The sequence below is a fragment of the Acomys russatus genome, chromosome X (assembly GCF_903995435.1).
Source record: "Acomys russatus chromosome X, mAcoRus1.1, whole genome shotgun sequence".
Lineage (NCBI taxonomy): Eukaryota > Metazoa > Chordata > Mammalia > Rodentia > Muridae > Acomys > Acomys russatus.
In genome coordinates, this window is record NC_067169.1 from 18,498,692 (window position 1) to 18,521,831 (window position 23,140).

General features: G+C 49.3%; 3 protein-coding genes across 6 annotated transcripts in view; all 3 read right to left on the minus strand.

The window, feature by feature from the left end:
- Positions 1-15: 15 nt before the first annotated feature.
- Positions 16-11,653, minus strand: Slc35a2 (solute carrier family 35 member A2). The gene is made up of 5 exons (XM_051141387.1): positions 11,310-11,653; positions 9,793-9,975; positions 5,423-5,574; positions 1,788-2,524; positions 16-451 (listed from the first exon to the last, which is right to left on the minus strand). The coding sequence occupies exons 1-5, from the start codon at positions 11,398-11,400 to the stop codon at positions 424-426; spliced, it is 1,191 nt and encodes a 396-aa protein (XP_050997344.1). The 5' UTR covers positions 11,401-11,653; the 3' UTR covers positions 16-423.
- Positions 11,654-12,245: 592 nt separating this feature from the next.
- Pim2 (Pim-2 proto-oncogene, serine/threonine kinase) lies at positions 12,246-17,805 on the minus strand. Its single transcript, XM_051141657.1, has 6 exons — positions 17,517-17,805; positions 17,278-17,387; positions 16,410-16,460; positions 13,984-14,356; positions 13,441-13,617; positions 12,246-13,338 (listed from the first exon to the last, which is right to left on the minus strand). The coding sequence occupies exons 1-6, from the start codon at positions 17,575-17,577 to the stop codon at positions 13,175-13,177; spliced, it is 936 nt and encodes a 311-aa protein (XP_050997614.1). The 5' UTR covers positions 17,578-17,805; the 3' UTR covers positions 12,246-13,174.
- A 2,786-nt stretch (positions 17,806-20,591) lies between these two features.
- Positions 20,592-23,140, minus strand: part of Otud5 (OTU deubiquitinase 5) — a 33,157-nt gene continuing 30,608 nt past the window's right edge. For 2 of the 4 annotated variants that reach the window (XM_051142588.1, XM_051142590.1), the window contains 3 exons: positions 22,369-22,570; positions 22,179-22,292; positions 20,592-21,907 (listed from right to left, as the gene is read on the minus strand). In XM_051142588.1, coding sequence (XP_050998545.1) covers positions 21,783-21,907; positions 22,179-22,292; positions 22,369-22,570 — 441 coding nt within the window. In that variant the 3' untranslated portion in view covers positions 20,592-21,782. The remainder of the gene's footprint in view (positions 21,908-22,178; positions 22,293-22,368; positions 22,571-23,140) is intronic. The other 2 variants (XM_051142589.1, XM_051142591.1) reach the window with 1 other exon arrangement.

The following is a 23,140-nucleotide window of genomic DNA, read 5'->3' on the forward strand; positions in this document are numbered from 1 at the left end:
CCTCGAACTCAGAGATCTGCCTGCCTCTGCCTCATGAGTGCTGGGATTAAAGGCGCATGCGCCACCATGCCCAGCTCCCTTATTGGTTTTAATAAAAGCTTTTTTTTTTGTGGATCATGTCCGAGAGGCTTGAGGGCTTCCTTTCTTCATTCTCTCCAGGCTTTCCAACGCAAGTTGACAAGATGCAAAACATAGTTTTATTTGCAGAAACTCACCTAAGAAATACTGCAAAGATAGCAGGAGTTGAGGTGGGCCCATTAACAGAGGTTAGTCATGGCAGCCCTGTGTGGGGCAGGGTTGGTGGGGCCAGGGAGTTCCCACATCTACCTTACCCTACCCCTAATACTGATAAAGAGTTTAGTCCCAGCTGGGCCAGGGCAAGAAGGGAGAAGGAAGGCAGGCCAGCGTCTTCAATTCCAGCAGCTACGAACCCTTCACCTTGGTGAGCAACCTGTGGTGAAAATGGGAAGGAAAGAGAAACACAGAAAGCTGGGGTGGGCTGGCGTGTGGGCTTCCTGAGCAAGCGAGGGTGGTGGTAGTAAGCTAGTAATCGTGGGGTTGTTAAGGGTGCTTGTGTGGAAAGAGCGGGCCCCTGGGTCAGAAAGCTACACGTGGACTAAATAAATACAACATCTTTATTTGGCATTGGGTATCCTGACATTTGTTCATTACAGTTCCTTAGAAAACAAACCAAAAAAAAAAAAAAAAAATCAGAACAAATTAATCAAAAATAAAGATCCAGTGGCCCTATTTACATATAGCAAAGACAGCCCAGGCACCTTCCATGCGTGCACTTTATGCGCACGTGCACACATACATACATACCCACACACACACATACACACACATCTGGGATACAGTTAAGGAGTTAATAAGCTTTGGGGAGTGCAGGTGTGCAGGTTCCATGAGTCATCAATTCTGACACCCGCCATGAAGTAGGGGTGTTTTAAACAGCCAATAGGGCTGCAAGAATGGGATTGGCAGCTTTATTTTTCCTCTCTGGATGTTTCAGAAGATAATCCTTCGCCTCTGTCTCTTCAGTGACATGAGATTCAGCCACTTCAAGGACCTCCCCTCCCCATTTCCCCACCACTCTGGATCATTGATCTGATTATGTCACAAATCCCCAAACTATTGAAAAGCAAATGCACCCTCCCCAAGATGAGCTGATACAAAATTCTCAGCTTGTGCCTCTTCTCACTCAGGGCATTTACAACAATCCGGTCTGGTCTTCAAGGGTCCCTGGACCAGAGAAACTGCCCCAAAGCCACATAAGAGACCAAGCTGTTGCCATGATCCAGGGTGATGGCGCGGGAGAGAAGGCCTCATACAGTAGGAAATGGAACCCCACGAGCAGTCATTAGTCGTTACTGAAGAACTGCAGGGCTTTTGTCCAGTCTGCAGGATGGCTGGGATGAACTGTCCCAGGCATGAGACAGGACACCTCCAGCAGAGGGTCTTAGGGAAAAGCCTGGAATAGCAGCAGCATCCCAACCCTGTTCCCAAAGAGGTTAGCCAGGGGCGAAGGAAGCAGTTCTAAAAACCTCCTCCAGGAGAGGAGAGTCCGTCTACCAGGAAGCGTTCACGTGCCATTCATCCCTAGGTGCATATCCCTCTAGAAGTATGGGAGAAAAAACCAAAACAAAACAAAACAAAAAAACCACCAACCCCACAAGAGTCAGGCCCCGGCAACAACTTTGGACCTGCAGAAACCCGACACCCTCCAACCCAGCCCCCTGCCCTGTTTCCCCCCAACCAACACCAGCTCTCACTTCACCAGCACTGACTTTGGCAGAAAGGGCTCCGTGATGAGGTCTCCTCGGGAAGACAGCTGCGGTGGTGGCGGCGGCTGCCCAGGAGGCTGCTGGTGAATGCAGGGCCCAGAGGCAGAGGCAGAGGCGGAAGCTATGGCTTTGACTGCACCTCGGGGAAGGCTGTAGAGGTAGACGGCACCTATGACGAGCCCAGCGCCCAGGGCGAATAATGGGTCCAGGTGGAAGCCAAAGAGGCGAATGGAGGCAACAGTAGACAGCACAATGGACAGGGAGGTGGCAAAGCCCTTGAGGATGTTGTCGGCATACTTGACGACAACGGCCACCAGGAGCCCACCAAAGGCTTGGTTTAGTACCACACCCCAGACAGCTGGTGTGTACCCAAAGAAGAAGCCTCGACGGGCCACAGCAGTGCCCTCAGCCCACCAGAGCCCCACCAGGCCCAGCGCTGTGCCAAAGAGGCCAAGCTGTAGGTTACGTAGCCACACAGAACCTGAGCTGCCTTTGAGGATCTTCTCAAAGTAGACACCTGCAAAGCCTGAGGAGAGACAGGAGGCCACAACAGCTGCTAGGCCCGCCCCAGGGTTCTGATCCTGTGGCCGCGGACCACCCCCACCAGCTTGCTGTGCCTGGACGATGGCCACCCCTGTGAAGAGCAGCAGCAAGGAGGCCCATTGCAGGCGTGAGAGGCTGCGGTTCAACATGAGCACGGAGAACAGCGCCGTGGTCAGGATCTTCAGCTGATATGTCACCTGCAAGTTGCACATGGAAGGCACTGAGGGCTGGCCCCAACTCCCGGAAAGTGCAAGGGGTGGGGGACAGTACCTACTGTGGGCCTTTGGGTACAATGAAAAGGGTAAGGTGGGGTACGTGCAATAAAACTAACTGGCCACTGACCAACCTGTTCCTAACAAGTTCCCAAAGGCTGGGTAGTGGTGGTGCACGCCTTTAATCCCAGCACTTGGGAGGCAGAGGCAAGCAGGTCTCTGTGAGTTTAAGGCCAGCCTGGTCTATAAAGGGTGTCCGGGACAGCCAAGGCTACACAGGGAAGCCCTGTCTTGAAAAACCAAAAAAGAAAAAAGTTCCCAAAGACCTCCCAGATGACTACGGGATGGAGTTCAATTGGCAAAGAGCTCACCTAGCACACATAGACTACTGGGTTCTGTCCCCAGCACTGTATAAACCATGTGCAGTGGCAAATACCCATAACCCCAGCACTCAGGAAATGGACAGTCGTCCTCCACTATATAGCGTCAGAGGCGAGCCTGGGCTAGAAATCATCTTAAAAAAAAAAAAAAAAAAAAAAAAGAACCTCCTAGTGAGTTAAAAAAGGGTAGCTGTGCCAAGAAGCCCCAAGCCACACCCAAATCTACAACCTAATCCCATCTTCCTAGTTATGTGATAGAGACAAATCACTTGTCCTTTCTGAGACCCAGCATCACCTTTGCAAAATAAGGCTGATATATACATAAAGCACCTCCAAGGTGGGTATGGTGACGCGCACCTGTAATCCCAGCACTCAGGGAAGGCACAGGCAGGAGGATCTCTGTGAGTTTGAGGCCAGCCTGGTCTACAAAGCGAATCCAGGACAGCCAGACACAGAAACCCTGTCTCAAAAAACCAACCAAATAAATAAATAAAACACCTCCAAGTAGGTGATGAATAAATAGAAAGCTTTGTGATAAGGGAAGTCTTCATATAAACGAATCAACCACAACAAAGCCAGAAAATATTTGCAGATTCCTATGTGTATGTCTAGTGTGCATCTGGGCACTCTTATCAAAATTTTGTTTTTGTTTTTGTTTTTCGAGGAGTGCACCACCATGCCCAGCTCAGAATCTATTCATTTAATCTTCACCACCTACCATAGAACTGGACACAACCAATATGCAATTAAATGATGAGAAAACTAGGCATGGTAGCACATGACTGAAATCCCAGCTCTTAGGAATTAGTATAAGAATCATGAGTTCTTGGGAGGCAGTCAGGTGGATCGCTGTGAGTTCCAAGGCCAGCCTGGTCTACAAAGTAAGCCTAGGACAGCTAGGGCTATGCAGAGAAACCCTGTCTCAAGAAACCAAAAAAAGCCGGGCGTGGTGGCGCACGCCTTTAATCCCAGCACTCGGGAGGCAGAGGCGGGCGGATCGCTGTGAGTTCGAGGCCAGCCTGGTCTACAAAGTGAGTCCAGGATGGCCAAGGCTACACAGAGAAACCCTGTCTCGAAAAACCAAAAAAAAAAAAAAAAAAAAAAAAAAAAAAAAAAGAAAACCAAAAAAAAAAAAAAAAAAAAAAAAAATTGGGTTGGAGAGATGGCTCAGCGGTTAAGAGCACTGTCTGCTCTTCCGGAGGTCATGAGTTCAATTCCCAGCAACCACATGGTAGCTCACAACCATCTAGAATGTGATCTGATGCCCCCTTCTGGACTGCAGTTGTACATGCAGGCAGAGCACTGTATAAATAAAAATTAAAAAAAAAAAAGAAACAAAAAAATTTAAATAAAATCATGAGTGCAAGGCCCACAAAGCAAGACCCTGTCTCAAAAACCAAAGGAAAGAAGAAAAGCTGAAGATAGAGCTTAGCTGGTACTTCTGTTCAGCAGGTACAGAGGGCTAGGTTCGGTCCCTAGCACCTCAGAAACAAGGCACAGTGGCACACACCTATTATCCTAACCCTTGTGTGGTTGAGGCAGGGGGATCACAGCTCATCTGTTACGTAACAAGTTCATGGGCAGCCTAGCCTATATAAGACCCTGTCTCAAGAAGACAAATGAAATAATAAAATGGCAAATAAAGGCATCGAAAGGTAAGTGACTGACCTCCCCGAAATCGCACATCTTGAAAGCAGTAGCACTGGGATTTGAACCCAGGCAATCTTGCTGTAGCATCTAGGCAAGTATTCAATCATTCATTCATTGGTTTTCAAGACATGGTTTCTCTGTGTAGCCCTGGCTGTCCTAGGATTCTGTACACCAAGCTGGCTTTGAACTCAGAGAGATCTGCCTGCCTCTACCTCCCAAGTGCTAGGATTAAAGGCGTGCGCCACCACAACCAGTTGGTGTATTGGTGTTCTGCCTCTGTGTGTGTGTGTGTGTGTGTGTGTGTGTGTGTGTGCGCGCGCATCACAGGCATGCCTAGTGCTTTTGGAGGTCAAAAGGGCATTAGGTCCTCTGCAAATGGAGATATACAGATACTTGTGAGCCACCATGTGGGTGCTGGGAATCAAACCCAAGTCCCATAGAAGAGTAGCCAGTGTTGTTAACTGCTAAGCCACCTCTCCTGGCCCAACAAATAGTTTCCTTATGTAGTACAATCTGTTCTTGAAGGCCAAATCCTCCTGCTTCAGCCTTCTGAGTACTGGGTTTGCAGATATATGCCAACATGCTGGCCCCGAGTATATTTTCAGTTATCCAAGCATCTCTCCTGTTGCCAATTTTAACACACAAAGGAGACCAAAGTTAAAGGAGTCCCAAGAACATTCTGACAGTGACATAGTTCTTGCTCTTTCCAAGTCATCTCCCTCCTCCTCCTCCTCCTCCTCCCTCTCTCCCTCTCTCTCTCTCTCTCTCTCTCTCTCTCTCTCTCTCTCTCTCTCTCCCCCTCCCTCCCTCCCTCCCCTCATTCCCTGGGGGATCTGCTGGGCTGGGCACTCACCTGGAAAGTGGCAGCAGGCAGGTTGGAGATGGCAACATACTGGAGGTTATTCTGCAAGGTATAGATGAGAGAGGGCACCGCAAGCTTAAGTGTGTCCACATATTGCACCAGGACAGCCTCATGGAGGAAGAGAGCCAGGTGCTTCACATTACCTGTGTAGGAGGAGGGTCTGCTGAAGGTTGGGACTAGGCTTGGCTCCTCTGTCCACCTCCCAGTCTTGCCTTCCCCCACCACTGAACGACACTTCCCTCTCCTGCCAGCTCTCATGTACAACAATGCCAGTAAGAACTTTCTTTCTGAGCTTGGCATGGTGGCGCATGCCTTTAATCCCAGCACTCAGGATAGCAGAGGCAGGTGGATCTCTGTGACTTCGAGGCCAGCCTGGTCTACAAAGTGAGTCCAGGACAGCCAGGGCTACACAGAGAAACCCTGTCTCGAAAATCCAAAAAAGAATTCCAGGATAGCCAGGGCTACAGAGTGAGAACTTGTCTTTAAAAAAAAAGAAGGCCAGGCAGTGGTAGCGCATGCCTTTAATCCCAGCACTCGGGAGGCAGAGGCAGGCGGATCGCTGTGAGTTTGAGGCCAGCCTGGTCTACAAAGTGAGTCCAGGATAGCCAAGGATACACACAGAGAAACCCTATCTCGAAAAAAAATTTTTTTTAAAAAATTAAAAAAGAAGAAAAGCCTTTCTGATACTTGGAATGGGGATATAGTTCCATGGTGGGGTGTTTGCCTAGCAGATGTGTGTCCCCAGGTACTACCTCAATACTGTAAGAAAAGAAAAATAATGGGCACAAAACTATTGCCCAGGCTATACAGAGAAACCCTGTCTCAACAACAACAACAAAAACCCAAAAATTAATAAAAAGATCACACCTATTATCCATCCCACTATGCCTGCTAATCAACTACATTTCACCCACCTGAGATCTGCCTCCCTGGCAAAAGCCCATTCAGGGTGAGCATTCAACATGTCTGTACAATGAAATAATCACCAGTTCCTAGACGTAGAGGTTCTTGGTTCCTAAGTAGATGCACACAACTATCTTTCGGAAGGGAGGTTTTAGACATTTTTTGTTTTGTGGTTGTACCTAGGGCCTCACACACCACTGAGTTGCACATCTAACACAAGACTTTTAGACACCCTAACTCCTTAATGGTCCATTTCCCACTCAAACAGATCTTTTTCTCAGCCCTAGATACATTAAGAAGATACCACTGCTCTATGGATGAATGGTGTCTGAAGGAGAGGTAAACATGTTTTTTATTAGATTCCAAGTGTGGGATGAGGAACAGACTTGTGAGAGAGCAGGTGATGTTTATCTCTTTAGAAGCTGAATCACCTTTTGGGAGAGCTTGGCTGTTACCAGCTGAAAAACATCCTTGAATAGATTCTGAGAGCAGATATAAATAGGAGGTGGGGTGTCTTTGGAGACTTGGGATGGTTTTGGTTGTTCATTGCTCCACTTCGGGACACTCCTAGAGAGAGCCCGTGGAGGGAAGGCTTCCGGGCTCCGGGCTCTGGCTGAGGCTCCGGGTTCTGGTTGCTCCAGGTTCTAGCAGAAGAAATCCTGCTGACTACGCCAGGAGAATCATTCCTCAGAACTGATACCCAGAAGGTTTCATTCTTGTGTTCTTTAATCTCCTTTTCCTCTTGTTTAGGTTAGTCGGGTTATAAGTGAGGTACGCTCGGTGGGAAGTTTATAATATCATTGTTAAGAAAACTGAGCGTACACTCCACCTTATTTTCTTTCTTTCTTTTTCCCCCTTTTTTCTTTTGGTGTTTCTAGACAGGGTTTCTCTGTGAAGCCTTGGCCATCCTGGAACTCACTCTGTAGACCAGGCTGGCCTCAGACTCAGAGATCCCTGCCTCTGCCTCCTGAATGCTGGGATTAAATGCCCAGCCCCCCCCCTTTCTTTGAGACAGGGTTTCTCTGTGGGTAGCACTGTATGCCTCTGCCTCCCAAGTGTTGGGATAAAAGGCATGCACTGCCACAACTACCTGGCTCTCATTTTTTTTTGAGACAGGGCTGGATATTTCAGTTAGACTGACTTGTCAGTGAGCCCACAAGACTGGTGATCCCCAACCTCCTTGCCTGTCCCCTGCCTCCTGTCCCTGAACTGGAAAAGATGAGCTGTGATTAGATGTATGCCACCTTGCCTGGTTTTGATGGAGGGTTCTGTGCTTAAGCTAGGACTTCGTTCTTGCACAGCAAGCATTTTACCCACGAAGCCATCTTCCCAGCATCTATTGTTTTGTTTTTCTTGCGTGCGTGCGTGAATGCGTGCTGGGGATTGAACCTACAGCCTTGAACAAGTAAGCCAATTACTCTACAGCTGAGCTACATTTCCAGTACTTTATTTGTGTCCTATGTGATGTATCTGCACGTGCGGGCGTGCATATTCCATGGTGCAAGTGTGGAGGTCAAAGGACATAGCTAGAGCTTTTACTTGCTGAGCTGTCTTGCCCATCCTGTGTTTTATTTTGAGACTGGGTCTTACAAAGCTGACCATGCTAGTATTGAATTTATGATCTTCCTACCTCAGCTGCTTAAGGAGCTGAGATTACAGGCCTGCATGTATGGCTTTGCTTTAAAAAAAATTTTTTTGGGGGGGTGGCTTTGCTTTTTTGTTCATTGGTGCTTTGGGTTTTTTTGTTTGCTTTGTTTTGAGCCAGTCTTTGTTTTGAGCTCTGCCTCCTACATACTGGGATTACAGGTTTGAGCCACCCACCCAACTTTATTGTCTATTTATTTTTCCATGTATGATTTTTAAAAAAAGATTTATTACATATATATGTACGCCTGCATACCAGAAGAGGGCATCAGATCACATTATAGACGGCTGTGAGCCACCATGTGGTTGTTGGGAATTGAACTCAGGACCTCTGGAAGAGCAGCCAGTGCTCTTAACTTCTGAGCTATCTCTCCAGCCCCCGTGTATGATTTTTATTATACTTGCTTTGCGGGGGAGGGGGGCTTTTTTGAGACAGGGTTTCTCTGTGTAGCCTTGGCTGTCCTAGACTCACTTTGTAGACCAGGCTGGTCTTGAACTCACAGTTATCCACCTGCCTCTGCCTCCTGAGTGCTGGGATTAAAAGCGTGCATTACCATGCCCAGCTTATACTTGCTTTTTTTTGAGATAGAGTTTCAGATAGTTCAGGCTGTCCCTGAACTTAATAGATAGCCAATGATGATCTTGAACTTTTGCCTCAGCTATAGGCATTTGCCACAACTGGTTTCTGTGGCACTGGATAGGAAACCCAGAGCTTTATGTCGCTAAGCGAGCACTCTATCAACTAAGCTACACCACCAACTCAAGGTACTATGCTTTCATTTACTGATTGCTTTTTTTTTTTTTTTTTTGAAAGGAGCATCGCATGGTGTTCAAGACAGCCTTGAATTCACTGGGCATGGTGGCACACACCTGTAATCCCAGGGAGGCAGGTGCAGGTGGATCATTGTGAATTTGAGGCCAGCCTGGTCTACAAAGCGAGTCCATGACAGCCAGGGCTACACACAGAAACCCTGTCTTGCAAAATGAAAAAAGAAAAAAGGAAAAAAAGATAGCCTTGAATTCATAGAAGTAAGTGACCCCCTGCCTCAGCATGCTGTACAGCTGCGGTTATAAGTGTGTGATACAGCTAGGCATGGTGGCCCACACCTTTAATCCTAGCAGAGGCAGAGGATCTCTGAGTTCAAGGCCAGCCTGGTCTACAGAGCTTCCTAGGATAGCGAAGGCTACACAGAGAAACCCTGTCTCAAAAAACAAAACAATAAAACACAACACCCAAGTGTATGACACTTATACCCAGTTGGTGCTATAAAGATGCAGGTATGTGAAAGACACACAGATTAGTAGTGAGCAGTTAGCCACTGGTGCTGGTTTATGATAGTGTGGCCAAGAGTTGATAATTGTGAACCTCAGTAATGCATAGAAGGATGTTTTCACTATTTTATTCTTTCTGAATGTGTGTGTGATGGAATACTCCACATTACAAAGTTCTTTTTCTTTTTTGAGATAGAGTCACATGTAGCCCAGGCTAGCCTTAAACTTCCTATGTTCTCTTGAGCTCCTGATCTTCCTGCCTCTACCTTCCAAGCGCTGTAATTAAATCTTTGCTCACCATGAGTGCCCTGTTGCCTTGTGGGCAGACTATCTCACAACTGCAGTTCCCAGGTGTAAGGCCTATACAAGTGGAGAAGCAACTTCACACAGCTGGAGTGCCAAGGAAGCTCAGATGCACTTCCATACCCCCCAAGCAGTTTCAGACTCACCATTATACTGTCCCAGCAAACCTTCCAGGGGTGCTTACACTCTTAACTTAGGGGAGGGGGGTCCCACCAACCAACCCCTTCCCTGACTCATACCCCTCTTTTGTGCGAAGAGCAACAGTAGGCAGGTGAGACCTTTGAGTACTTCGGCCATGACCACAGCAGTGGTGGCGAAGAAGCGGTCTCCAGGCAGTGTGCGAGCATAGCGGATGCTAAGGATGAGGGAGGCATTCTGGACCACCAGCACAGCTAAGGATATGTACTTGAGGCGCCGGTGAGCTGCAGGAAGTGGAACATAGGAGAAGGATGGAGTTAGAAGCTGCTGTGGCATAGCCACCCACCTCACTCCTCTTTTCTCAATCAAAAACCTTGCAGCCACGGGGACTTCCTCGGTCTTTCCATCCTGACTTGATGAAGGTCTGGTCCCTCCCTGTTTCCACACCCTGAGCTACTGGCAAAATGTGTCAAGACAGGGAAAAGCGGGCTCCAGGCTGGCCAGCTCTTATCTGAAATCCTATGAGGAAATGACCAGGGCAGGCCCTACACACACATATTTGCATCATCTTCCTCCCCCAGGGAGCAACTTTTTCTCAGCCCCAATATTTACTGAATGCTTACAGTATTCCTAACATGGCACTAAGGAATGTACGGGGATTCCCATCACTTGATCTCCAAAGGTACCACAAAAACAAATCCATTTTGTGGATGAGCAAATTGAGAATTTATATGGAGTGATGCTTCTACTTGCTGGACTGTCCCAGAAACAAAATAATATCCCAATATTATGAGTGAAACGATTGTTTAAGATGTCCACCACCTAAAAAAAAATTAAAAAGATGTCCACCACCTAAGGATTGTTCTATTTTCCATCTCATAGAATGGTTACCCCAATAGTCTATGACTACCTTAATCATATAAGGAAACACTTCCCTACTCCACATAGTCGGTCCTCCCTCTGCTGAATACCCTCCTCCTAGCCAATGAATAATGCTTTGTTCTACCCACACTTACAATGAGCTCTCTCTGCTATACAGAAGCACTTGGCACCTTCCAAATGTTCATTCTCTGACCTATAAGGAAGGAACCCTCCCACCTCAACATAAATAGAACTATCTCCATTTGGAAGGGGCATCCCCAGAACATTCTCTCTCTAGTGAAGGAAGGGCAGGTTCATGCTCAAAATGGATCCACTAGTCATACAAGGAAAGATGTGCCCCACCCTGACAGTTTATAAGGTCTCTTTATAAGGAAGAAGCCACCACCTTAAGACTCAAAAACGCCCACCCTCGGAACCGTCTCTCCCTTCCACAATTAAGGATCGACCCCCGAGAACATTCTCAATGGTCTTAGCCTCCTCAAAAGGAAATTCCCTACACAGTCACAATAGTCTTTATTTCCAATTTAGGACCCCCGCCACAATCCCCCACAGAACGACCGACCGATTCCTGACCCCAGCATACAATGGTCCCTTCTCTCCTTGCTTTTTCCCCACAACACACACACATACACACACACGTAAGTCGGTTCACACGAGCTGCTGCTGTGAAGGATTACTCCGCCCTTAAGGATCCCGACCTCCGCCCAGCCAACTGCTCTGCTTCATGCCATCTCACCCGCTGTTGCGGACGCAGGTTCCAGCGTGCCCGCGGACACGGCCCCTGGCCCGGCCGCCGCGGTAGATCCGCCAACCCCAACCGCTGCCATGTTGGCATCTGCCCGTGCTGTCCCCTCGGCAACAGCAGGCTACTTCCGTATCTATCACATCCGCTTCCGGACCTCTGGAGTGGAAGGCGGGGCATTGGCTGGGAATCCGGGGGTGGTGTCTTATCCCTTTCGAGCTTGATTCTAAAATGGTGGTTTTTCGTGGTCCCAAATGCCATCAAAACTGGAGACCAGGGCGCCGCAGACCCAGTCTCCTGCCGTCTTTATGCAGCTCTTATTAGCTTGGTCGTGACACTGGACACAGCCCCCACCTCCTGTTTGCCCGCCTCACTGACCCCGCTGTCCACACCACCACCCTAAACCAGCCCAGTTTCATTGGTTGCATTGCTCCGCCATCTCCGCTTTTTATTGGAACCCTCAGATGGCGCCACCCTCCTGGCATCAGAATCAGTACTATTCCCTTTTCCCAGCCAGATCCCGCCCTCTAAGGGCTAGTGGCCAACTGGGAGGGTCGGGACTTAAAAGAAGGCGGGACAAGTGAACTATAGGCCTGCCCCTAGGTCCAGTGAACAGGCTGTTGGACAGGGCTAGTCACTATACAGTGGAGACAATTGTCAGGGTTAGAAAAACCAAAGGAACATGAAAGCTGGTGGCAAAATTAAGATTTAAATGGTTAAGAGCTAGACAGAAAGCACTAGAAAGACTGCAGTTCGAGCCTCGGATTTAGCTCAGAAGTTCTGTGCAAGCAAATCTCAATACTCCAAGTGTTGAAGCCAGCTTGGGCCTGAAAAGATGTTGTGTAAAGGCATGCCAGTCAGACTAGCCCCACTCAGAGTGGGGTTTTCTCCAGTCACCTCCTAAACTTAGCACAGTCAATGCTCCACTAATGCCTACCTCTATAAATGGCCGTTCACTTGTGACTTCATTATTTATTAAATAGGTTTCCACACATGGCTTTTTAAATAATCCAGGCAGGGGGGGAGAAGGGACAGGAGGGCACACTTGAAGCTCTCCCCACCTCCAGTACATAATTATTTACATTTTAGCCACTGGACAATCTTGGCTCAGGAGGAGGAGGCAGCAAAAGTTGGAGAGGGGGGACCCCAGGAGAACAAACAGTTAAGACTTATTTCCTCCATCCCATCCCCCCAAAACCATCCATCCCATCCTAGTCTCTGGTGGTGGCCGGTGATGTCCATCTCCCATTCCTTCCCAAATTATGGAAGTAAGGTTCTTTTCACCAGAATAAGAGCACTTGGGATAACAGTAGGGTCCCCTCACCAAAAAGAAAAAAGAAAAAGAAAAAGCACTGGGATGCTAATTAATTCATAGGTATTACCTCCCCCAGAATAATAATCATTTCTGGATGAAGGCAGGCAAGCAGCAACTGAATGAGATCCCAGGGTAAAGGCTCTTTTGCTAAAGAGCTGCTGGGGGTTGTTTTAAGGAAAGCACCCTTGCCCACGTGAGAGCATTTGAACTAAGTGTCTAAGTTTGTGTAGTAGTCTAGAAGGTGCCTGTGTAGGGACTACAATGTCAGAATAAGAATCTTAGGGCCAGACAACGGGAAGGAATCCAACCAAATAAGCATCCTGAACAGAACATGAGACAAGTAACTCCCTCCTCCCAAATTAGGGACCACAGGTTCTGGGAGGAGAGCTCCTTCACAGGATTGGGATAGGAACTGAGCAGCCTTGGCTATCCCTATCCCCTGACCTTAGTAATACTGGATTTCTAACAACCTGTATAACCAGGTCAACAGATGTCCATCTATCCCCGTAGCATGACCATGGGATTCCAGAGAGGCTGGCTGGGTCTAGGGAAGCAGAGACCAGGACAAGGGGGTGGGGCTTCCTTTGGAGGGGTTGATGGGTGCTTCTTCAGGAGGTGTTTGCATCCAGGGGTCCAGCAGAATCTCTTCCAGTGAGGGTCGGGAGCAGGGTTTAGGGGCCAGGCACCGGCGGATTAGGGCACAGCAATCTGTGGGGTGAATTAGCACAGGGGAGATTAGCAGTTAGCAAGGGGTACCCAGTCCCCCTGGAGGAATGGAGCCTGTTGGGCTGGGCTAAGTAATGGCCTCACCTGGGGAGACATGAGCAGGGAAGTGGAGCTCAGCCTCCAGAATCTCCTGGTCCCTCTCGAAGGGAATGTCCCCACAGACCATGTCATAGAGGAGGACACCAAGCGACCATACAGTAGCTGGGAGGGCGTGGTACTGGTGTCGCGAGATCCACTCTGGAGGGCTATACACCCTTGTCCCTGCACACAAGCCAAGGGTTAGAGCCTTCTCTGGTGATGCCCTTCCTCCACCCCTGTGCCCCTAGAAGCATCAAGTGTATATCAAAAGGAGGGCTCCATTGGCTAGAGCAGGGCCACTGCAAATTCAACAGTGGGAGTCCTGGCAGCAGCAACAAGGCTGTAACAGAACACTTCATATTTAACGGTGAGATTACCTTATGGAAAGCAAAACAAAAAGGCCAACAACAAAATGCAACTGGGGGGGGGGGAGAGAAATCAAGAATCGTAAAGTGTATGATATAGGTCAGAGGTTACAAGGATAACCCAATACTGGAGCTCAAAAGCCAGAATTCAGCCCTCCCACCATAAACTGCAGGGAAGCCTTACCATCGAAGTCAGTGTATGGTTCATCATGAAGTAGGGCACCGGAACCGAAATCAATGAGTTTAATACAACCCCGGCACAGGTCTATCAGGATGTTCTCATCCTTGATATCACGATGGACAACTCCGCGGGCATGGCAGTGCTGGACAGCTGCCACTACTTGGGTAAAGAAGCTTCTGCTACGGCTTTCACCCAGTGGGCCCTTCTCTGTGATGTAGTCAAAAAGATCCTGGGCAGGCATAGGCCGCTCAAGGACCAGCATGAAGCCTTCTGGGGTCTCAAACCAGTCAAGCAGGCGGATCACACCTGGATGGCCATTGCCTTCGCCCACCTTCCACAGCAGTGCCACCTCAAGTGGGCAACTGACTGAGTCTGACTGGGGATGGGAAGCGAAGAAAAGGAGGGGGAAAAAAAAAGGAAGGCAGATGTTATTGTTAAGTCTATAGCCCAATTGTCGATATAGATCCAAGTTTCTTTTCAAAGCACTGATTTTGGCCTCTAGTGAGCCATTCATTCCCCTTCCTAGACCCCCGTATCCTTTTCAAGGCTCAAGTCCACTGGAGAGTGAAATGAGCAGAACCCAACACATCTGGCCTGCCTGGAGTTCAGTAAATATCTGGATAAATGGAAGTGTTTTCTTCTATTTTGAGGGGGAGGGAGCTTGAGACCAGATCTCTACATAGGCCAGACTGGCCTGGAACCTACTTCTACCTCCCGAGTGCTGGGATTAAAGCATGCACCACCATGCTTGGCTTTCAAAGTGTTTTCTCTTCTCTTTTTAACTCTATTTATTTATTGTTTAGGTGCTCTGTTTGCATGTACACCTGCATGCCAGAAGAGGGCATCATAGCACATGACAGATGGTTGTGAGCCACCATGTAGCTGCTGGAAATTGAATTCAGGATTTCCGGAAGAGCAGCCAGTGCACCTAACCACTTAGCCATTTCTCCAGCCTCTCAAAGTAGTTTCTAATGGAAGTCCCTCTGCATAAGCACTATCATGAGATATATTTACCTGTCTTGTTAACCAACACTCCAGATCAGGACAGCGTTTTTGCACACTAGATACTCAATAAAGAGGGGCTAGCACTGAACTAAAACTATTGCACAAATAAGACCTATACAATAACAGTATTTGATTTAGTAAGTGTTGTCAGTTTTGTCACTAGTGTATCTCAAGTACCGGCAGTGCTCAGTTAACAGAGCAGTGCTCGGTGTGTTAGACAGATAGCAGCTAATAGAAGGAATCTAGCACATAATTCTAAGACATGATCTATTTTGGGAGCTGGAGAGATGGTTCAGAGGTTAAGAGCATTGGCTGCTCTTCCAAAGGTCCTTAGTTCAATTCCCAGAAGCTCACAGCCATCCACAATGAAATCTGGTGCCCTCTTCTGGCCTACAGGTGTTACATGCAGGCAGAACACTGTATATATAACCAATTAATAAACCTTTTTTTTAAAAGAAATGATATATTTTGCAAAGGACCCATTGAGCCATTACATAGGTGTTCTCTACTTTTTAAATGTTGTCTCTTGCCAGGCGGTGGTGGCGCACGCCTTTAATCCCAGCACTCGAGAGGCAGAGGCAGGTGGATCGCTGTGAGTTCGAGGCCAGCCTGGTCTACAAAGCGAGTCCAGGACAGCCAAGGCTACACAGAGAAACCCTGTCTCAGAAAACCAGAAAAAAAATTTTTGGTCTCATTTTTGAAACAGGGTCTTGCCATGTAGCCCAAACTCTTGAATGTTGGGATTACAGGTGTGCAAGAGCAATCCTGGCTTTCATTTGTTCTCACAGTGATTAATTGCAATGGATCTGACAAAGTAAACATTTAACGAATACAATTTTTGTCAGCCTCACTAATCAACCAGCACAGTTCAATAGCGGCCCCCCACCCAGACCTGAACAGTCAGCGACTGCCAAGAGTCTTGTTGCTTCAGGTGGGGCCCACTAACTTGCACAGCCGCACACAGGTTTTTCTCACGGAGCAGCAAATTAGGCTACTGCGCAGCCTCGCCCTCTTTCTCCGTCACAGACTGTCTGAAATGCCCACCAGGGGGAGCTCTCCTACCTACAATTTGCCCAGACCCGCCCTGATGTCCGTTAGCGTTCTCGGGGTGGCAGAAGAGAAGCAGCCAGCATCACCATGACAACCAGTGACCTAGGCCCCTCCTTCTCCACCAGCATGTCCTGTGAACAGCCCCTGAAGCAGTGTTTGGAAGAAGGATGCGAAAGGAGAATTTGAGAGGAGAATCCAGGGTTCTGCGGGGGGGATTGCGATGAAATCAGAACTATCGCATGAAGGCAGTAAACACAGGCTGGTGTGGTCCTCACGGTTTCAGAGCCCAGGGAATCATCTATCCCCTAGGAAAAAATCGGGGGTGAGTTCAGTGATGGAGTCCATGGGTCATGACGTACACCAAAGACACTCACCACGGTGGACCAGCCTAGCACACGGTTCCGGGAGATTACTTTGATGGCCACCTAAAAAAAAGGGGGAGGGGCTTGGGTAAGGGTCCAGCAAGGGATCCCATACTTCCCAATCTAGACCCTCTGCCCAATTCTAGTCTCTCCACTCGCGTACTTCTAGTTCGCATGCATATCACACCCATCGGAGCTTGGATGCGTACCCAGGACTCAAGTCCCCAGAATCAACTTCACTTCAGCCACCTAACATCTTCATGCCTGAGCTCTCTTGTCAGGAGACCATCAAGACCCCCTGAAACCCAGAATGGAGCTAGATTTTTTTCTTTTTGTTTTTTCTCTCTCCCACTGTCTCCCCACACGCCTCAAGATGTTGGATATTGAACTCGGTGCTTTTGGAATGATGGGCAAATGGTCTACCACTGACCCACATCCCCAGATTCGATTCTAAGTTTTTCTGACATCGCAAGCCCTCCTCCATCATCCTACCCATCTCGAGGACACAACTCTGTATCTGGATTCCTGTTCTCACGACTCCACACTTAACACCTACTTAAAAAAAAAAAATCCCCACTTTCTCAGACACACACAGATTCGCACGCACACAAATTCCATGGATCTTGGGGTCGAGTCCTGAAGATCTGCTCCCTCCCTAGTAGAAATCCCAGGTCTTCCAAAATTCCTACTCACCCCCATACCCACCCAGTCCAGCTGTAGACACGCGCGCGTACTCACACTCACAGCATCCCCGCTCCTTAAGATTCTACTACACATTTGCAGGCTCCCCAGTGGAGCAGCGGGCATCCCAGTCTCCGGGACCCCACCACCACCTCTCACCAAAACACCTGACCCTCCCAGAACCCCTTGTAGGGGATACCTGACGTCTATCCGTGACGCGGTGTCCCGCGAAGACGGTGCCAAAGCCTCCCTTACCCAGGAGGGGGCCAAGTCGGTATTCGGCCTCGAAAGCTGCCCGATCCTTGCCTCCTACGCAAGCGGAGGCGAGAAAGTCAGGGTGGCGGTGTACTCTGATCCCAGCCGTGACTCTCGCCCCCACATCAGCACCCACCATCCCAGTCCACCCAACCTGCTTGTAACAGGAGAGGCTGCGCTCACCTGGAGGCTGCGTGGGGGTCACAGGGGGCGAAGGAAGCCCCTGCAGAGGCTTGGTCAACATGGAGGAGGCACTGCGTAGATTGAGCCCGCTGAATCCGCTGAGCCCGCAGGGCGTGGATGCCCGGGGCAAAGCGGCAGGAGAGCCAGGGCTGGGGGGCGCCAGGGTGGAAGGCAGGGAATCTGGTGGCCCGGAAGCGCCTGGAGACGGCGCAGCGTTAAGATTCGTCGCGCGCGCCAGCCCCAACGCTACTGAGCCAGGGCACGCGCCTCCCGGGAGAGTCGCCCTGCGCGACAGACCCGCCCACCTGACTTTGATCAATCCAGACGCGGCACCTGCTGTACCCCGGCCAATCGGAACCAGTCCTTATTTGCATGCCACCATCAACGTTTCAAGTGCCCCTTAAGCAAATAGATGCCAGGTTCTTCCGCGGAGGCAGGGCCTGTATGCAAATGTAGGGGAGGCGCGGGCGCGCACACATACACAGGCACACGCGCGCGCGCGCGTACAGACACACACACGCAGACACGCGGGCGCGCGCGCACACGCACACACACACCAGCTCGAACAGGTTTTGGGAATCCCTTTGCGACAACCGCGTTTGTTTTGGTTGTTGGTGTGGTGGGGTGTGTGTACACACTTAAAAAAAAAACAACAGCCTCCTTTCTCAGGACGCAGGTTTGTCGCTGCTATCACCTTTGCTGCCTTGGGATGGGTGAGGAGACACCACCAAGCCAGCTTTAAAGAATCAGAACCTGTAGCCAGACAGGATCCTGTCATGGAAGGATGTTCTCACCAAAGATTGCTGCAGCCTTTGCCTCAAAACTGTAACCCATATAGAAGAGCTAGTCCACTCTTCAGAAAAGGATAATATTCACGACCACCGTGACAAGAAAGGGGAGCAGACGGGTCAATGGCAGTTTGGCACCTGTAGGGTGTTTTTTGTTGTTGCCATCATCCCACATAAACCAGACTAGTCTTAGCCCTGTATCCAGCCAGTGGATCTACAATCTATAATGGCAGGGGTTGGTTCTTGTGGGAACTACAACTTCCTTGTGAAAAGAGCTGGAAACTGAAAGGCTGAAGAAGTGGTACAGCTGCCTCAGCCATGTCTGTGTAAATATCCAGAGGGCCTCTAGGCATTGCAGAGTACATGTGCAATCCAAGTACTTGTATGCCGAGTCAGGAGGACCTGTCATGCACTCAAGGCCAGACTGGGCAACACAGTGAAAATAAGTCTTTAAAACAAAAAGACTGCAGGTGAGATGGCTCAGAGGATAAAGGTATTTGCTACCAAGTCAGCCAACTTGGTGGTTGTATTCACTAACCAGGGCCCACAAGTAGGAGAGAAATGACTTCCACAAGTTGTTTTCTGACATCCAATTGTGTGTGCAAGTCACACACCCACACACAGACATATACTGAGGGAGGAGGGGGAATACCATGAAAGATACAGTCAGATACATCCAGGTAGACTTGCCCTACACCTAGATGTACATGAAGATACACTCAGAAACTAATACCCCAGAAACATTCAGTGCTGACTCTACTTGTACTGTCCCATGGGGCCATTTAACAGCGTATTTCCCACCAGCCACTGACAAACTTGTCACAGGCACACCAGCACCACCAGATATACACATTTACAGACTGTGCTGCTCCAGAAATGAGGGACCCAGACTCTATCACAAGAATGTACAGATGTTACACACACACACACTGCTCCAAAGCAGGCAAGTAGTGATCGGAGAGCACCGCAGAGAGAGGCAATATAACAAAATCAGACCCAGACCCATAAACACACACTATCAGACGTGCAGCTATTTCACTGAAAGTACCCAGACAAACTACAGATGCACTGTCACTGACAGACCCACGCAAACATGCACTGCTCTCAGATACCAGACACAAACTGTCATAGGCAGAGTTCCATGCTCAATCACCATCTGACACACCTGGAAAGAAGCCCTCATCGGACACAGACACATACACATTCAACCAGAGACACTGAAATTCAGAGAAACTGGTAGACGCACTGTAGTCACAAGCACAGACAATACACACAAAGCAGACAGCTGCATGTAATCTCCCTTACTCATCTAACAGCACTAGGTGTCTTACTATGAGCTGGACAGTGGTGGAGGGCAGATCTTAACACACACAAGAACAAGAGAAGTAAGCATCACAGCCCCAGCCCATAAGTTTATTTATAGTACAGTTATTGGGGATAGTTGTAGACAGAAGTGAGAATGCGAATGGGATCACACAGGGTTTTCTCAGGTGACCCCTCTGTCTTAAAAGACAGATAAGGATGGTAGCTGAAGATAGGATTAGGGCAAATTGCAAGTAAAAGCCAAGAGTAGCAAGAGGCAGGCTGAGGCCAAATGGTACAAACTTACAAAATACGGTTAATACCCCCACCCCTAAGTCTGGTAATAACCCCAACATTTGTGCTCTACAAACGTACCAGGTCCTGTTCCCAGTAGTACATTTTTGACCATACACATTCTCTGTCAATACTCACAAATCAGAGAGCATGAGGTAGCAGACATTAGTACCCCTGTAGTTCCAGATGGGACACTTTAAACTCAAAAGAGAGCCCAAAGCCACACAGCTAGAAAATGCAGATAGATTGTAAATCAACCCTCTTGGAGTGCTCATGCTTGACCATGTATTTCAGTCACCCTGTAGTCACCTACTGGGTAAACCATACCCTCAGCTGCAATAGGGCCACCACACAGAGCCTTCTGAAGGCACCCCCACTGAGGCACGAGGGAGGGGGAATACTGTTCTGAGAAAACCTGAGGGCCAGCCAGCCTTCTCAACTTGGGCTTTACAAACCCTAGGAGGAGTATGGACATAGATGTCAACAGAAGTTAGAAACAAACCGACAACAAAAGGATTCAGCCATTTCTTTCCAACTTCTAAAACCCAGGCAGGCAGGGTTCACCTCTGGTCACTCTACTATGTAGACCAGGCTTGGCCTGAAACTCCAGAGAGCCACCTGCCTCTGCCCTCCTCAGTGCTGGGATGAAAGGCGTGACCTAGTTCTAGAAGAGTTTTGTTGTTTCTTGGTTTTGTTCTTTTAAGAAACAGAATCTTGATCATGTGGTCCAGGTTCATCTCAACCTTCGGGGCTCTAGAGTCTGTGCCCTCAGTCTTAAGACCACCGACCCTGCACCCAGAAAGAGGGTAACTTAATAAACAAAGATCAGAGATGAACCCCAGCATACAGACAGCACCTACTGGAGAACAGGAAGACCTCAGGTCAGGCCAAATCCTGGGCTTCCCAGAAGCCCATCCACCCCTGCCCCACACAGAACAGAGTTGCTCAGGGAAACTGACATTTGGTTTTATTGTGCCAAGGACATTACAGATGGTGGATCTTGTCAACACCTGCAGGGCACGGTTGCCCCATCTGCCGAGGCTGCTCCCACTCCCTAAACTCAAATCTTGGGTAGCGGCCATGATCTCCAAAGACAGCCCCACCTCAAGAATTCAAACAGACTAGTGGTGGTGGAAGCAAAAGGAATGCAGCAAGGTCAGGGTCTCATTGTCCAAAGCCAGTCTGTCACCTGTACCCCTGCCACCTCCCTCTGGCTCATATCCTTGGCCCCTCCAAGGAGCTGGAGGCCAGACGACAGAAAAAATCCATCTCTTTGCCTGCCCTCCATACCCTCATGGCTGCCCAGCCTGCCTGTCTCCAAACCAGAGATGCCGTCTTCACAGAGCCAATGTTGCCATGTACATCGTTTTTGATTTGTTGATTTGATAAAAGTACATTTAATAAAGAAAAGGTTAACATTGAAGGCTCAGATTCTTAGGGTACTCGAAAGGAAAAATTCCCATTTCCACTTTCTGGTCATCATTGTAGGGGAGGGGTGACAAGTTTGTCTGATCTGTAAGGATGGGCGAGCAGAAGACTTCCTTTGTCTGAGTGTCTGTCTCTTCTGGGTCTGCCTGGCTGCCAGATGGTCTGTCTGTGTGCCTCTCGCCTACCTTCGGCACTCTTTGCAGAGTCCCCTGTGGAATGCTGAGATGGTGCTGTGCAGGGGGCAATAGGGCACATCAATTGGCAGAGACCAATGGTGGTGGCAGGGATGAGATGGATGGAGCTCATGGGTGGGCCAGCCAGAGGGAAGTGGAAAAGGAAAAGAGGAAACGAAGGAGGGAAGCCAAGAGGGAAGAAAGCCAAAGGAGGTTGGTTGGGTGGCATCAAAGGGCAGGAGTGGGGGGTCGGGGGATGGTGTCCAGTCCCTGGGTCTCCATCAACTCTTGTCTGGGGGTGGGTCTCTGTGCACTTTGTTTTTCTTCATACTGTCTAGGTATTCCTGTTGGGACACTGCCAGCACCGATGCTAGGATTTCATCATCATCCCAATCATTCAGACCTGCTGGGCAGGAGAGAAAAGAGGAAAACGATGATGGGGGTCCTCTGCCCACAATCCCTCATTTTTCTCTGATCCCGGGGTCTGAAAAAGAATCCATCCAGGTCCCATTCACTCGTTGGCTCCCTTAACTCTGTGAAGTCCCACCAGACCCCTTGGGGAAAACCTTTTGGCCTGAAATTTTCTCTCACGCCTCTGACTTGGAGAGATGGCCAGGAGCGTCGGATCCTCCAGGCTCTCCCAACTTCCAGCTGGCCCATCCCCTAAGGAGGCTTACCAAAGGCTGAGGGGGACATCTGCTGGATGAGGGCCCGGCACTCCAGAGCAGGGTAGAGGGACACAAGAGGAGAGGTGGCCCGGTCAGCCCCTGCCGAGAACTGACTGCTTGTACCTGAGGCAGATGGACAGTCAGAGGTAGGGCCCACCAAGTGGAGCCCAAGCAGGCACCCTGAAAACAAGCCACTGACCTGGTGCACAGGGTGAAGGCGGTTTGGCAAGAGCTAACACAGTGCCTGGGGAAGGGGGCTTAATGCCTAGCTCGGCATGTAGTTCAGGGTGCTCAGGTGACGAGGCTGAACTTCGTTGCCGTGGGGACCGGCTAGTCCATTCCTCCAGGCCACTGGAGGCTGCTGCTGTGGCTGAACTGCATGTGGCACTGGCTTTCCGGGGCTGCAGTGGGGAAGGAAAAAGTGTAAGGACCTACACAAGCTACAACCCTCCTGTGCCTGAGTGCTTGGCTCCTGCCCAAATCCTGGCTGCAGTCCAGCTTTGCTGTCACAAAGGAGTTCAGGGAAAGATTCCTAACCATGCTCCTATTTGTCCACGCCATGAGCACAGTACCTTTACCTGCCACTGGGTCTTCCCTGGCGGCCTCCTCCTCATCAATCCTCTACTTCAACCCTTGCTTTCCACCTTAGATTCTATTCTGTAACCAGCAGGCAGAACGCCCCTGGAGAGGCCTAACTGGCATCCTTTTTCTGCTCAGAGCCCTCCCACTGTTCCTGTCTCATTCAGAGCAAAACAGAAGTCCTCTCCAGAGTTCAACACAAGCCAGTATCCAACCTAGCCCCACTACCCACCACATTCTGTTCAGCTACAGACTATGGCTGAGTTATATATAGCAAATACGTATGCTGTCCTCAACCCAGGCCTTGCTCTGCCCATGCACTCAGCAAACACCTCCTCTTTCTGTGAGCTTTTTCTCACCTGGTGACTGCTTAATACTGTGAACTCAAACTA

What these genes read in the sequence shown, in the direction of transcription:
- Pim2 (XM_051141657.1), bottom strand. Translation starts at nt 17,577, where the DNA reads ATGTTGACCAAGCCTCTGCAGGGGCTTCCTTCGCCCCCTGTGACCCCC. An exon ending in GACCCCCACGCAGCCTCCAG is followed by an intron (nt 17,388 to 17,516) that starts GTGAGCGCAGCC and finishes CCGCTTGCGTAG; the next exon opens with GAGGCAAGGATCGGGCAGCT. An exon ending in CCCTGCTCATGTCTCCCCAG is followed by an intron (nt 13,339 to 13,440) that starts GTGAGGCCATTA and finishes TTCACCCCACAG; the next exon opens with ATTGCTGTGCCCTAATCCGC.
- Slc35a2 (XM_051141387.1), bottom strand. Translation starts at nt 11,400, where the DNA reads ATGGCAGCGGTTGGGGTTGGCGGATCTACCGCGGCGGCCGGGCCAGGG. An exon ending in ACCTGCGTCCGCAACAGCGG is followed by an intron (nt 9,976 to 11,309) that starts GTGAGATGGCAT and finishes CACTTCCTGCAG; the next exon opens with CTCACCGGCGCCTCAAGTAC. An exon ending in TGCCTGCTGCCACTTTCCAG is followed by an intron (nt 2,525 to 5,422) that starts GTGAGTGCCCAG and finishes TGCAACTTGCAG; the next exon opens with GTGACATATCAGCTGAAGAT.